The sequence below is a fragment of the Hakea prostrata genome, chromosome 8, assembly GCF_041222555.1.
Source record: "Hakea prostrata isolate BN-2017 chromosome 8, UWA_Hpros_2, whole genome shotgun sequence".
Lineage (NCBI taxonomy): Eukaryota > Viridiplantae > Streptophyta > Magnoliopsida > Proteales > Proteaceae > Hakea > Hakea prostrata.
Window position 1 is genome coordinate 47,831,122 of NC_142607.1, and position 13,795 is coordinate 47,844,916.

The 13,795-nt window shown below is 36.2% G+C and overlaps 2 protein-coding genes across 2 annotated transcripts; one reads left to right on the forward strand and one right to left on the reverse strand.

Moving 5' to 3' along the window:
- Window positions 1-1,003: 1,003 nt before the first annotated feature.
- Window positions 1,004-3,159, forward strand: TBL3 (trichome birefringence-like protein (DUF828)). Its single transcript, XM_089165638.1, has 6 exons — window positions 1,004-1,314; window positions 1,407-1,656; window positions 1,752-1,923; window positions 2,123-2,322; window positions 2,409-2,567; window positions 2,777-3,159. Exons 1-6 carry the CDS (start codon window positions 1,134-1,136, stop codon window positions 3,108-3,110), a joined length of 1,296 nt encoding a protein of 431 aa, XP_089021764.1. The 5' UTR covers window positions 1,004-1,133; the 3' UTR covers window positions 3,111-3,159.
- Window positions 3,160-3,405: 246 nt separating this feature from the next.
- On the reverse strand, window positions 3,406-7,230 carry LOC149008288 (asparagine synthetase [glutamine-hydrolyzing]). The gene is made up of 13 exons (XM_089165637.1): window positions 6,884-7,230; window positions 6,468-6,606; window positions 6,252-6,347; window positions 5,813-5,954; window positions 5,532-5,722; window positions 5,171-5,332; window positions 4,988-5,068; window positions 4,647-4,868; window positions 4,365-4,499; window positions 4,159-4,239; window positions 3,994-4,080; window positions 3,752-3,859; window positions 3,406-3,666 (listed from the first exon to the last, which is right to left on the reverse strand). Exons 1-13 carry the CDS (start codon window positions 6,961-6,963, stop codon window positions 3,406-3,408), a joined length of 1,785 nt encoding a protein of 594 aa, XP_089021763.1. The 5' UTR covers window positions 6,964-7,230.
- Window positions 7,231-13,795: the final 6,565 nt, after the last annotated feature.

The window sequence follows — 13,795 nt, forward strand, 5'->3', positions numbered from 1 at the left end:
AGTTGCCAATGGAAGAGTAGTAGGATGGTTAAGAACCTGCTTCTTAGTGGAGAGGTAAAGTTGCCAATGGAAGAGTAGTAGGATGGTTAAAAAAACCCCCAAAAAAAAAAAAGAACCACAATAAGTTGGGTTTAGGGGCTGGGAGTGAGCTGTAGAGGATCCAAATTTAGACCAGTTGAGGAAACCACACTTTGCCTTTCGTGGTATTTTTTTCTTTTCTTTTCCCGGTAAAATCATGGTTTATTACCTAACCCTCATAAGATAGAACAGGAAAAGGGTGATTTACATCATCAAAGTCCTAATCTCTATGCTGAATTCATAATTATTCAGTTAATAAAGTTCATGAAGATCTCTCCACTCTAATTGATACCCACAACTCTGTCTAATCAAAGATAATTATATGGTTTGTTATATAATTATCTACAGCTATAACTACAGATCATTTCTGGTTTTGCAAGTCACTTCCAATGATTACCTTCAATGTAAGATAAGAGAAAGGGAACTATCACTTTCTGCTTGTTGGGCTTTCTAGATCTTGTTCCCATTTGCTGCTGCTTCTTCTTCTTCTCTGGTGGAAAAGACATTAGAAGGTGAGTTCGGGTCAGCCTCATTATATCCTTGATTCTGAAGATACCCATTGTAAATCGGCTAGGTTTAAACTGGTTCAATAACAAGAACAGTCTCTTTACAGAATTACTTGATATGAGAGTTCGGTTTAGCCTAAGCTAAATCAGATTCTGGTCTGGTAGTGGGTCTTGATCTGGATCTAGAGTTGTCAAGTATCAACTTTGGTAATGGCTAAAAAAAATAAAAAACTTTGGTAATGGCAGAAATTTGAATCATCTTATAATTGTTTCCATTGTAGGGTCTATTACAAACCTGTAGATGTGAGCTTTCCACCATCTCCTACCTCCCAGCACTTTATGAATAAATATCCTTGCACCTTCATAGATGGCTGTAACTTTACTCAAACTCAATACAAATAAAACAGCTCCCCAAGATATCTGTCTCTCAACCTTCATCATTTGTTTCTTCTCTATAAACTATTTAGTTTCTCTTAACCATTCAACCCTTCAAGGATACACCCTCTCACTTGAAATAGACTGCATTAGTTCATCACTTTCCAAAGGAAAATGCTGGTTGATAAGATGAAGCCTCCACGAATAAACTTACCGGTCTCTGTTGTTGCCGTCATGGTCTCTGCTTTAACTTTCATCACTGTCATCTACTTTGAAGATGCTGGATATCTAAATTTCAGGGAAAAATCCTGTTCCATAAATGAACCCAAATCCCATCCTCATGGGCCAAAGCCTGGTACTCAATAGTGATTCTTCCTCTCTTATTTAATCTCTTTTTTGTTATTTATGTTTGATTTTGTTTCTGGCAATGTGCTGTTCTATGTTCAGTGGTACAGAATATCAGCTCATCAGTGGAAGAAGATCTTCTTGAAGACGTCGACGGAGAGAAGGAAGATTTTGATCCAGATAGTTGCAGGATTTTCAAGGGGAAGTGGGTGTTCAACACTTCAATTGAACCTTTATACTCTGATACGTCTTGCCCATATGTTGATCTGCAATTCTCTTGTGTGAAGAATGGAAGGCCAGACTCCGACTACCGTTACTGGGAATGGCAGCCTGATGACTGCATTTTGCCAAGGTTGAGATCACTTGTTTTATGGACTTATAATGTGATTCCATATCTGAAATGAATTAGTTTATCTGAAGATTTACTCTGAATGGCCTCACTTTCAGATTTGATCCCATTGGTGTTCTCAAGAAACTCAGAGGAAAGAGGTTGATGTTTGTTGGGGATTCATTACAAAGAGGTCAGTGGGAATCCTTGGTTTGCATGGTCGAGTCTTCCATACCACCAGACCAGAAGTCCATGAAACCAGGTCGTTCTCACCATGTTTTTGAGGCAAAGGTACAATTATCTGATTTGATATCCTTGGCTTGAAGAAGCATTTCTTGATTTTTTTTTCACTTAGAGGGGAAGAGTGTCGGAAGGTAGTACAGCAAGAACTTGGTTTCTACAATCAGTAAACAGCAGTAGTGCTTCACCATGCATTGTGTACAGAGGGCAGGCTTCTGTAGTTAACCTAATAGTTATCTTCATTCTACAGGAATACAATGCAACCATTGAGTTTTACTGGGCACCCTTCCTTGTCGAGTCCAATTCTGATCGCCCCATCAAAGCAGATCCCAATGACAGAATTCTGAGAGTTGACTCGGTGTTCAAGCATGCCAAATACTGGGTTGGAGTTGATATCCTTGTGTTTAACACTTATGTTTGGTGGATGAGTGGTCTAAAAATCAAGTCACTGTAAGTTCAAACTCTAAATCAAGCCAACAGAAGTGAATTTAGTTCATGTTTACAACCTTCTAAGGCACTCTTTTTATTTAGCACAGATGGGGTTCATTTGCAAATGGGGAAGATGGATATGAGGAGTTGGATTCAGTAGTTGCTTACAGGATTGCCTTGAAGACATGGGCAAATTGGGTTGATTCTAACATTGATCCGAACAAGACCCGCCTCTTCTTCACCACTCTGTCTCCCACACACATGAGGTTCTTTTACTTTCCATTTCCCTTACAAATTGTGGAATGGGGGCTTCTGCTTGGTCTTGTTATTTGATATAGTAGTTTATGAAAGATTAAATATCGAGAAAAGTACAATGTAGAGACTAGGGAGTACTGTGAGACCCATTGAGTTCCTTGTGATCATCTGAACTGTAATTGATTAAGTTTTGATAATGACCAAACAATGCTCATTGCAGGAGTGCAGATTGGCACAATAAGAAGGGAATTCGTTGTCACAACGAAACTCAACCTGTGATGGACAAGAAATTCTGGGGAAGTGGTTCTGATCGACGGATGATGAATGTGGTGGTCGGTGTAACACAGAGAATGAAGGTCCCGGTATCATTCCTCAATATTACACAACTATCAGACTATCGAAAAGATGGACATGCACAAGTTTACACTGAAGTGGGAGGAAAATTATTAACAGATGAGCAGAAGGCCGACCCATTAAAATATACAGATTGCATACATTGGTGTTTGCCAGGAGTGCCAGATACATGGAACAAAGTGTTTTATGCTTACTTGTAACCATGAAAGCTTAACAAAAGAGATTGTTATTCAACTACAGTATGTTGAATACACAGATTCTTTTTGTGCTTCATTGCAAGTTTGCAACTACAATATAGTGAATACATAGATTCTTTTTGTGCTACATTGCAACATTCTTTTTGTGCTACATTGCATGAGTTTTCCTCCTTGTACAGTGGAAAATCAGATTCATACATGAGAAAAAGAAACCCAAAAAAGAAAAAAAAAGAACTTCTGAGCAAACTGCTATGCTATCTAGAGATTCTTGTAGAAATTATTCCTCCACAGATGGATATTAGCTTCGGATTGCGAGGCTTGGAGCACTCACTTCCACCATCCTGTGAATATCATTAATGATTTTAGTTGGGACATTTGCAACTCCATTTGCAACTCCATTTGGATTAGGTAACTGCTGCTCGTACGCAGAAGCATGAACCCCGAATGCAGCTCTGCCTGAAGGGTCGAGATTGTTAGACCAAGTAGCATCCCATTCAATAGCTTTAGCAGTACTGCAAGCCACACTTGGGCCTCCAGGAACTGTCATTCGTGCAGAATTCTGTAAAGCCAAACAATGAGATATCAGTACTACTCTGTTTCATTCTTCATATTAGGACAATTCAGCAATAAGTTTTAATGGCTACCTGAGGGAAGAACCTCTCAAAGATCATTCTGTAGTAGTAACCCTCCTTGGTGGAAGGTGTATTATGAGGATATATATTGCTTGCATTAAGCATCATTTTATCTGTCACCTGTCAAAAGAAGAAGAGACTTAAAATAAGGCAAAACAAAGAAACTCTACCTATCCTATTTTTGGGGTTTTTTTTTTTTTTTGGGGGGGGGGGGGGGGGGGGGGGGGGGGGGGATGTATGCATGGAGAGAGTACATGCTCAGCAGCATGCGCCTTAAGCCCATCGATCCAACTGTAGCCAACACCATCACTAAACTGCTCCTTCTGTCTGTAGAGAATATGCTGCATAAGAATGACAATCTGTGTTAGAAATGGGTGTTATTAAGAAAAAAGACAGTACGCCTGATCATTATGCCAGACCTTTGGCAGATAAGGATGTTCTTCATCATCGAAGGCTTTCCTGAGAACCCACTTCTCAATCCGTCCCTGATCCTTTTTTATCTATACAAATCAGGAAAAGTCAGAGAAATCTACAAATAGAAATTCCAAAAGTTCAAAGTGCATAGAGAGAGCAGGGAAGGTTGGGGGAGTCTGAATTAACAAGTGGACAATCTCCAACCACATACCAGCTTCCACTCAGGATCAATACTCATTGCGATGTTGATGAACTCCTTGTCCAAGAAAGGGACTCGAGCTTCTAAACCCCAAGCTGAAGTTGCTTTATTAGCTCTCAAGCAATCATACTGATGAAGAGCCTTTATCTGAGATTGAAAATGATGTTCTGAGAGTAAGATCTCAAGAAGTTTCAAACTAAAACTGCAAAGGTCAATACAGTTCCTTGTCATCTCTTCTAAGTTCTGATTTCATGAAGTTAATGAACAATGGAAACCAGAAACAGCATATATTACCTTCTGACATGTCTCATGATGGAACTCTTCCTTGTTTGGTGCCTTATGAAAATACAAGTATCCACCAAAGATCTCATCAGAGCCCTCCCCAGAAATTACCATCTTCACTCCCAATGATTTAATCTTGCGGGACATCAGAAACATAGGGGTGCTTGCCCTGATTGTGGTAACATCATAAGTTTCAATATGGTAGATGACATCCTCAATGGCATCAATACCATCCTACAACATGTCCAGGGGAAAAACAGAAGCTTGATACATAAGGTTGATCTTACAAAACAAAGAGAATACTGATATCCTTCTCATTACTTTAGAGGAACATAGTAATTTCAAGTCAATACCTGAACAGAGAAGTGAAATTCATGATGAATGGTTCCCAAATAATCAGCAACTTCTTTTCCAGCCTTCAAATCAGGGGAACCCTGAAGGATACATGGGACAATTTAAGCTGAGAAACTAAATCAAAATAGCGAGAGACAGCCGAGAGATATATAGTGATGAATCAAGGCCCTTTGAGAACTAACCTCAAGGCCAACACAGAAAGAATGAAGTTGTGCTCCCCATTGTTTGGCGGCCTTTGTCCCAGAAAAGTAGCGAGCAGTAATGGCAGCAACTAGTGATGAATCAAGGCCCCCTGATAGCAGAACTCCAAATGGGACATCGGTCATGAGCCTCTTAATTACGGCCTGCAAGATTTCAAGCAGTGTGTAAGGGATAATTTTTGGGAAATCGATTCATTAGAGGTTCCTAGCCACCTCTGTAATCAAAGATTACAGGTCAAGTACAGTTCTTCTAGAAAAATAAATTGAACTCTCCTAGTAAAGATTCAAGGTTGTTTTGAAAAATATCTCATGCATCTTAAGGATCCTAGTTCAGTAATCTCACATTTTCAAAGGCCCGTCTGAGGACTAGTGGGTCATAAGGAGTCGATGGAATAGCCTCTGAGAACCAGGGAGGATTATACCATCTTCGCATCCCACCTGCTTTGCTTGAATACAAATGACCAGGAGGGAAGCACTCAAAATGTTCACAGTCATCATTAAGTCCTTTCATTTCAGATGAAATCCAAACTGAGCCTGAAGAGGAGCGAAATCGAAATGAATGAGAAAAATATCCAAGTCTGTAATAAGAAATGTTTCTACTTAAGACAACAGGATGAGCTATACCATCAAGTCCCCAACCAATGTAGAGGGAAGTAATCCCAATGGCGTCTCGAGCAACAATGAAACTGTTATCACGGGTGTCCAGCAACACAAATGAGAACATTCCATCCAACATGTCCACAAATTCTTCTCCATGTTCTTCATACTATCAAAGAAAGACAGAAGAATAAATTACAATTTAATGATCCCATCACCCACCTAAACTTGTAAAATGTATTGAACATGGAGGGGAGTTGTATTCGGTCTTGAGTGGATAGCAGGGGAGGATAGACTTCCCACACCCATTTCCGAAGGAGCTCTCCAGAGAGTAAAAATGAAACTATGAGGCAATAGAAAATTAAATAACCACCTTACTTGAATTCAAGAATTTAACTACATATAAATGTCTAACCAGGTGGCCAAGACCAGAGATAATCTCAACTAATTATAAGAAAAGACTCACCAAATGGGCTATAACATCACAATCACTGCCAGTTCTGAACTTGTGATTCTGCAAGTTCTTTCTCAGCTCTTCATGGTTGTATATCTCACCATTAACCTGCTCAACCCACAATTTGCTCAACCAATTCATATCTCTAATCTATTTTTATTGAAAGAAATACTGATCTTATGATTTCATAACCCAGATAGAAATTGTTAGTAAAGTTGGTAATCATACGGTTACAACGATTTTCTTGTCTTCATTGTAGAGAGGTTGATCCCCAGAAGTGGGGTCGATTATAGCTAATCGTTGGTGAGACAAAAAACAGTCTCCATGCTGGTAAAGCCCACTCCAATCAGGTCCTCGATGCTTCAATCTGAAGAACAATCAAAATTTGCAGATTTAAGTAACCTCACTACCATAACTGAAAGAATTTTCATAACCTGCTCTAACCACATACAGGTAAAGCCCAGTCCAAAGTAGGTCGGATTGGTAATTCCAATCACAACTAGATAAGTATACAGATTGCAGATAATAATCTCTTCTCTTTTTTGTCATTAACATGTTTCCTTTAATGCGTCAATGATCATGCAGATTTGTAAGGGAAAACAAAACAGAGAGAGACAGAGGAAAAGAAGAAAGGGTGAAATTGCCTGCGAGAAAGCTCAAGCACTCGAACCCTTTTTGCTTGTGAATCATCAGAACAACCCAGAACTGCAAGTATTCCACACATGTTGCAGACTTCAAGGTTTCCAGCTGCAAAAAACAGTGCTGAAGATGGAGAAGGGGAGAGAATCAATGAAGAACAGTGCAGAAGATAGAGAAGGTGAGAATAGATGAAGAAGGGTGCTCAGGAAATGGTGGAGACAAAGTAAATAATGGAGCTTAAAGAGAGGAAGATGAAGAATGGAACTCAAAAGACAGGAAAATAGCTAAAGATGGGAGGAGAAAGGGGAGAAGATGCGAAGAAGTTGGTGGCAACGAGAAGATAAAATGAAAAGCTGAAAAAACGCAGATAACATCCGACGTCTCAAAACTTTGGTATTTATAGAACGTCTTGAGCGAGGGAGGCGGGCCCACAATTAACCTTAAATAGCTAAAATTTGTGAAACGGCTAAGGTGGGGCCCACAACGACTGTAACCAGTTTAAGCGGCTGCGTTAAATCGCGTCAGGTGTCGCTTCGTCTTCCGTTCACCGCTTCATCAACCAATACTTTGGCCCCACAGTCCACAGAGGCTTCGTTTGTTTCCCATTTCGGTTTAGCCACGTGGCTTTCTCTGGTTAGTCTATACTCCTCCAATTTCTGGTATCTCCTTCTTTAACACTTTCCACCGTCTTTGTAAATTAAGTAAATTGAGATTGCCCATACGATTTATCATTCTTATCCATTTAACTGATGACTCAGCAAGACAAACACCAAAGAGTCAAAAGTCATCTTAGTCCCCACCCCTCCAACAATCCAGTTTTAGGGCATTACAATTTTCCCTTACTTGTGACGTGGATTTCTTTTGGATAATAATTTTTATTGTAATACTCCAAGAAAACCACTAGAGGTAATAAGTATGAAACACTAGATAATGATGTATTTACTATTGATTAGTCCGATTCAGGGGTTCAAGTACTATTGAGAAGTGGATTCTCATTCTAAATGTGTAAGAGGGAGGGGAAGGAAAAAGGAGAGCGAGTCAAATTCTTTACTTGAAGAATTCATGAAAATTTCATTGGATTCCTTTACAATAGTTGCTAGAATTTATGAAAATTTCATTATGAAAAGAAGTCATGCGAAAAAGGACCTGAAGACAGAAGGGAGTGGGAGATAACAAAACAAGGTGGGATACCCCATCAATGCTGAAAAAGTCTAAATGGATTGGCTTCTCTAGCAATCGACAAAACTATTACAAGACCTAGAAATATAAGAGAACTTAACAAGATAAAAGTCTAAAACAAGATGAGAAATCTCTAAGGTGAGACTTAAATACATCCAATTATGAATTAGTTTTGTTGGCCAGGATCAACATCTCATAAGTAAGACGTCAAGAGTTCAAATCTCATTGAGGCTTGGGCTTCGCTCTTATATGTGTAAGTTAAAACCCTTTTCCTATATAAACGCGCTATAGTTCCACCAGGCCCCACCCCTAAAAAAATAAATTATGACTTTCATTTTCCTATAATAAAAGCAAAGGAAGAAGAGATTTCTATGGACATTAAAGTGAATACATTTTTTTAATTTCATTAGAAGCAAAATTGTACACGCTAATTTATGTGGCATTGCAGCTCGTTGGAAAGAAGATTGGGCTTATACTTTTGCATGCACAATATATTTCCTATGGGGATGGCGAAATAAGGAGAATCATGAGGACGGTTTTACCAAACCTGGAAATGGAGCAGAATTGAACTAATTAAAGAGTTCTGTGCCCAGGCCATAGATGCTTGGAAATCAAATGAGGTGGTGGCGTCAAGGTCATAGGCAAGAAGTCACTCATCAGTTTGGTCACGACCGGAGAGGGGTCGCTTTAAATGTAATGTAGATGCTTCCACAAATGGAAGAGGCTACAATCAAGTGGGAGGCCTAATCCGCGACTCAGCTGGAGTTTATTTGGGAGGCTTCGTGCAGCACATAGTTGATGGTAGTATCATGGAAGCTGAACTTGAAGCTATCACTACAGGAATTCGATTAGCTATCTCGATGGATCTACTACCCCTTGATGTGGAGTTTGATTCTCAACAGGTGATTGATATGTTAAGTCCAAGTAAGTGCATGTATGGGAATTATCAAGGGTGGTGGAGTAAATCAGACAAGCCGCTATACCCTCTAGAACCATAAGATTCAATCACATAAACAAAAGCTCTAACATCGGTGTTGATGGAATGGCAAAGATGTCGACAATGTCGGAGAATCCATCGTTTTTCTATCCGGATTCCCCTTTGGAAATCGCAGAGATTCTAATGGCAGACAACCAACAAGTTTAGTAGTTTAATTGTACTTAAATTCATATATTGGGAGTAGGAGTCACTTGACTAAGTAGATAGCAAATGTGAAACTTGGGAGAAGAACCCCAAAAGTTAAAAAAACTAGGAATATCAATAATCTTTTAAATGTCGACAATAAACACATCTACTATTATAATTCTCTAATGCTTCAATTATTTTTCATATTTAAATCTCATACAAAAATATGATGAATAAATAACCATAATATGTAATCTAACCATGTGCATAGGTATGGGTTGATGGGAGATGTCAATGACCTTATGCCCTTCATGTATATATCATATTCAATAATTATTGATAAACAATATTAATAAATAAATTCATTAAAATAATATGATAGTTAGGGGCTAAATATTTTATTCGTGCCTGTGTATCATTTTGGACGAGACATAGAGGCAGATATGTTATAACATTTCTATCAAGTGAAACGATAACATGATAGGGTGCCCTAAATTTAACTAATGCTGATTACTTGGCTAGTTATTATCACTAAATCAAAATTCAAAAAAATGATTCTTTTTATTATCGAGACTTCTTTATGATGATGCTATCGGGAGGACTTATTCCTATCTATAATCCTATACATTGATATTAATAATATTTTTATGTATCCCCTCTCCCTTCCCCCAAAAAAGAGAGGTCTATGATTATACCTGAATCAAATACGACATAAGAAGACCTTGTAATTTTTTTAAGGATACTACAACTAATTTATATTGTAAGAAAACAATACAAGAAGATAATTAAAAGACCAATTGATGACAATATAGTACGATTCTTGATTGTTAATGTCATAGTGATAACAACTGGTTATTCGATTTTAAAATTAATTAGGGTTCATAAATATATATGAATCAAATCTATTATTTTCTAAAAATAATAAAATCATCTCTCTCGATATGTTTTCTATTTATTTGTCTATATTGTGTTTTATTTTTTTAGTCTATATTATGTTGACATAAGGCGAAAACAATTGTAGATAATGTCCCAACATCTTAATATGATATCAAAATTATCAATTTATTATTAAAAAAATCAATAATTAATCCTTATGCATATGATCATTTGTGATGCTAGTCTACAAGATAATCTCACATTAGAAAACTTTAACATCAGGATTGCATTCATATACTATGTTTGGTCACATCAAATAATAACTTAAATTATTTAAAACAATACTTGTCTAACTGACAATAATGTAAAGTTTTATATATATTAATTTATTAAAAGATTAAAAAAGATATAATAATTTGATTATCTAATTAGGTTAATTAACTTTTTAATTACATAACAAATGCATTGTGTTTGCTTAACAACTAACACTAGGAAAAAAGAATAAGATATGCTTCAAATACACATAAGATCATGGTCACTATATGTTTTTAATTAATTAAAAAATATATTATATAATAAGGGGAATGGGGTATTGTAAATATATCAAATTGATGTGTATTTCTCTATTATTAGCTCCCAAGTTACATGACTATAATATTTTCATAGTTTATTTCTTACACTCATAAAAAAAAAGAATGTACTAAGCACCCAAATTATGATGCTCCTTTGAGGAGTTTGCAATCCTTCATCCGCAATGATATCAAATATTGATTCATGAATTCATTTTTTTTTCCATCTCTTTTTCATCTATTCTATGGACTATGAATTCAACTTTAGATGTTCTAGCTTAGAAGACCTTATCTTGTGTGTAAGATAGAATGACCACATTCCATTCCTTAACTCCGTGATCTTTGCTTTACGTATGCCATTAGGTATATATACATTTTCTACATGTAATTTCATATCTTGAAATAATGAAAACAAGAAAATAAGAGATGATAGTATGTGAGATAGGGGCACAGCTCTAGCGTACGCATAATGTTGGAATAAAAATAGATCGACTTAAGAATCCATATAACATTGATAGGACAACATTCATCAATTCATTTTTGATGACTCTTAATAGAAAAAATTTAACATTTAATTTATTTACCTGTCCTTATTGTGCAACTGACATAATGTGAATATGATAAGATATTTGTTACCTTTATAATCATTCAATATCGAATAATTCAATTCTTATGTCAATTTTATGTGAACCCATCAGCTGACCTTTGATTGGTTGCATTTCTTACGTTAACGCAACATAAAAAACAATATAGTGCCTTCATATATATTGAATATTACTTTTTTGATAGAAAACAAATCTATTGCTCAATAGAGCTGCTACAAGCCGAGATATCTGTATCACATAATTGCATATACGAAGGATTGGTTAATAGGGTCACCCTGCCTAAAGAGTTTGTCATAAAATTAGCAGCTTTTGGAACATATAGAAAATAAATGCCTCAATGTTTGTTTTAAGCTTGTGAAAATTAACATCAATAATCAAAAATTTGATGGTAGTTGGACTGAAACCATTAATTTTGCTGAAGCAGATATTGGTAATCCAATTCAACTTGTAATTTTAGAAATCTTTTATTAACTACCAATAACAAACCCATTCTCATTGCCAAAGCTTTGGCTACCAAAAGAAGACTTTTTTTTGGGTGCATCGAGAGTTACATGAATATCCAGAGAAAGCGGCTGAAGGTAATAACTTGCAAAATACTTGGTCATGGTTCGAATTCTCAAATAGTCTCTAGAATATATGTGTAAGCTATATACATTGACCTTTCTCGGACCCTACATGTCGAAGTATGAAAGAATTTATGTACTGGATACAATATCACTTTGTTTTATAGAATAGCTAAAGCAATACCTTTGACAAATTTGCCAAGTTAATGATTAAAACTTAGATGCTAACATTGATTGGTTTTGCAGTTTGTTTAAAGACCCATATGATAACTAATAAAAAATTTTTTTTGATGTTTCTTGCTTCGAGAAACAAAAAAATTGGCCCAAAACTCTTTGATAAAGTTGTTTGTGCCTAGTGGTTTAAAATTGTTTGTGCCTAGTGGATTTTGCAATATAAATTGAAATGAATGAAAACTTATGGTTGTTACATTTATTTCTTGAAGCAAAATTGGTGTGCTAAATTTAAGTGAGACAATTTGAAAGAGGGGTATTGTTGGATTTTAGCATCCTAAACAAAAGAAGCTTCCTAAACCCTATCATACATCAGTAAAACTCATCCATTTGTTGCTTCTTCAACTCTCACAATAGTGATTATTCAATTCTTCATCTTCTCCATCTCTGGTGACCAAAGCTCTTCTTCGTCTCTCTATCTTCGAGGAAACCCTAGCCATTGTCTTTGCAAAAGGGGTCCATCTTCTTCATCTTCTATATATTTCCGTTATTTTGATAAAATGCCTATTAATATTGTTTCTGCTTTGTGAAATAAGTTTTATCAAATACCTGTAAAAGATTTTTTTTTTAAAAAAATACTCAAAATTGCTTTGGTGTTTTTTTGAAGCAAAAACACTTGGTGAATTATCAAATGAGTTTTAAGTCTTAATAAGTTCTTTATCTGAGTTTAGCCCCTTAATAGGGTAGACTCTGCTGAGCACAACTCATATAAATGATACAATAATGCTCCATTATTTGATAACAATACTTAATAAGTTAATAATCAACATTACAATACTACAAGTCGTAATAGATGTATCTGCATGGAGGGCCAGCTTTGGATGTCAAACACTAGTGTTCCAATCCCTTGTTGGTAGAACATTTAGATTAGTTTAAATTATAGTCCCAAAATGCATGTTTGATTCGCTGTTCTCATATACCTTAAATTAATATGATAGTAATTATTTGTTTAGGGTTAGGGTCAGGAGATTAGAATCAAGTTTTTAGTGTCTTACCTACCTCGGCCGTAGAAGATTTGATTTAAGATTATAATCGAAGTTTCGGACAAATAAGAATCGTCATTGAAATCTAACAAAAAAGAAAAAACACGCACGAAAAACTACCTCTTGTATGAACAATGACAATAAAAGTAACATAAAATTTTATTTACATGTGAAATTGTGTAGTACAAAAGAATTTGTAATGTTTGATGGAATAGCATGCACATCTTCCATGGATAATGGAGTTACTAAAATAATTTCATCCTTATCTCCTTTGCAAGTTCAAACCCTCCACCTTTGAATCTTCTAGCAGATTTGATTTAAGATTATAATCGAAGTTTCGAACGAATAAGAATCGTCATTGAAATCTAACAAAAAAGAAAAAACACGTACAAAAAACTACCTTCTCGTATGAATAATGATAATAAAAGTAACATAAAGATGATAGGTTCCACATTTCTGATAAGTCCCATGAGGGTGGACCTGCTTTAATTTGGTTTTACTTCACATGGTTCCTATCAATTAAATAATCTAATGGACAGCAACAGATAAGCTTTCACTTCCCAAACTCCATAGAAACATTGTTTTATAAGAAATCTTCAATGAATGAAATATAGAAAAATGGTAGACGATGAGAAGCACCCATCTCTTGGGACGCAACCCACTTCTTTTATGTGTTGGCAATGGGGCCTGTTATATATCAGAAATAGTACCAAAAGCATAAGGAAGCATGACTTTCCTCTGTGTCACTGGGATAGGAATTAGGGCATGCTGGTGGATAAGGCGGTCCC

Excerpts from the sequence above, each read along its gene's own strand:
- TBL3 (XM_089165638.1), top strand. The coding sequence starts at position 1,134 with ATGCTGGTTGATAAGATGAAGCCTCCACGAATAAACTTACCGGTCTCT. Across the intron at positions 2,323-2,408 it reads GGTCTAAAAATCAAGTCACT|ATGGGGTTCATTTGCAAATG; the intron begins GTAAGTTCAAAC and ends TATTTAGCACAG. Across the intron at positions 2,568-2,776 it reads CTGTCTCCCACACACATGAG|GAGTGCAGATTGGCACAATA; the intron begins GTTCTTTTACTT and ends TGCTCATTGCAG.
- LOC149008288 (XM_089165637.1), bottom strand. The coding sequence starts at position 6,963 with ATGTGTGGAATACTTGCAGTTCTGGGTTGTTCTGATGATTCACAAGCA. Across the intron at positions 4,500-4,646 it reads ATCATGAGACATGTCAGAAG|ATAAAGGCTCTTCATCAGTA; the intron begins GTAATATATGCT and ends TTTCAATCTCAG. Across the intron at positions 4,240-4,364 it reads TTGATCCTGAGTGGAAGCTG|ATAAAAAAGGATCAGGGACG; the intron begins GTATGTGGTTGG and ends TGATTTGTATAG.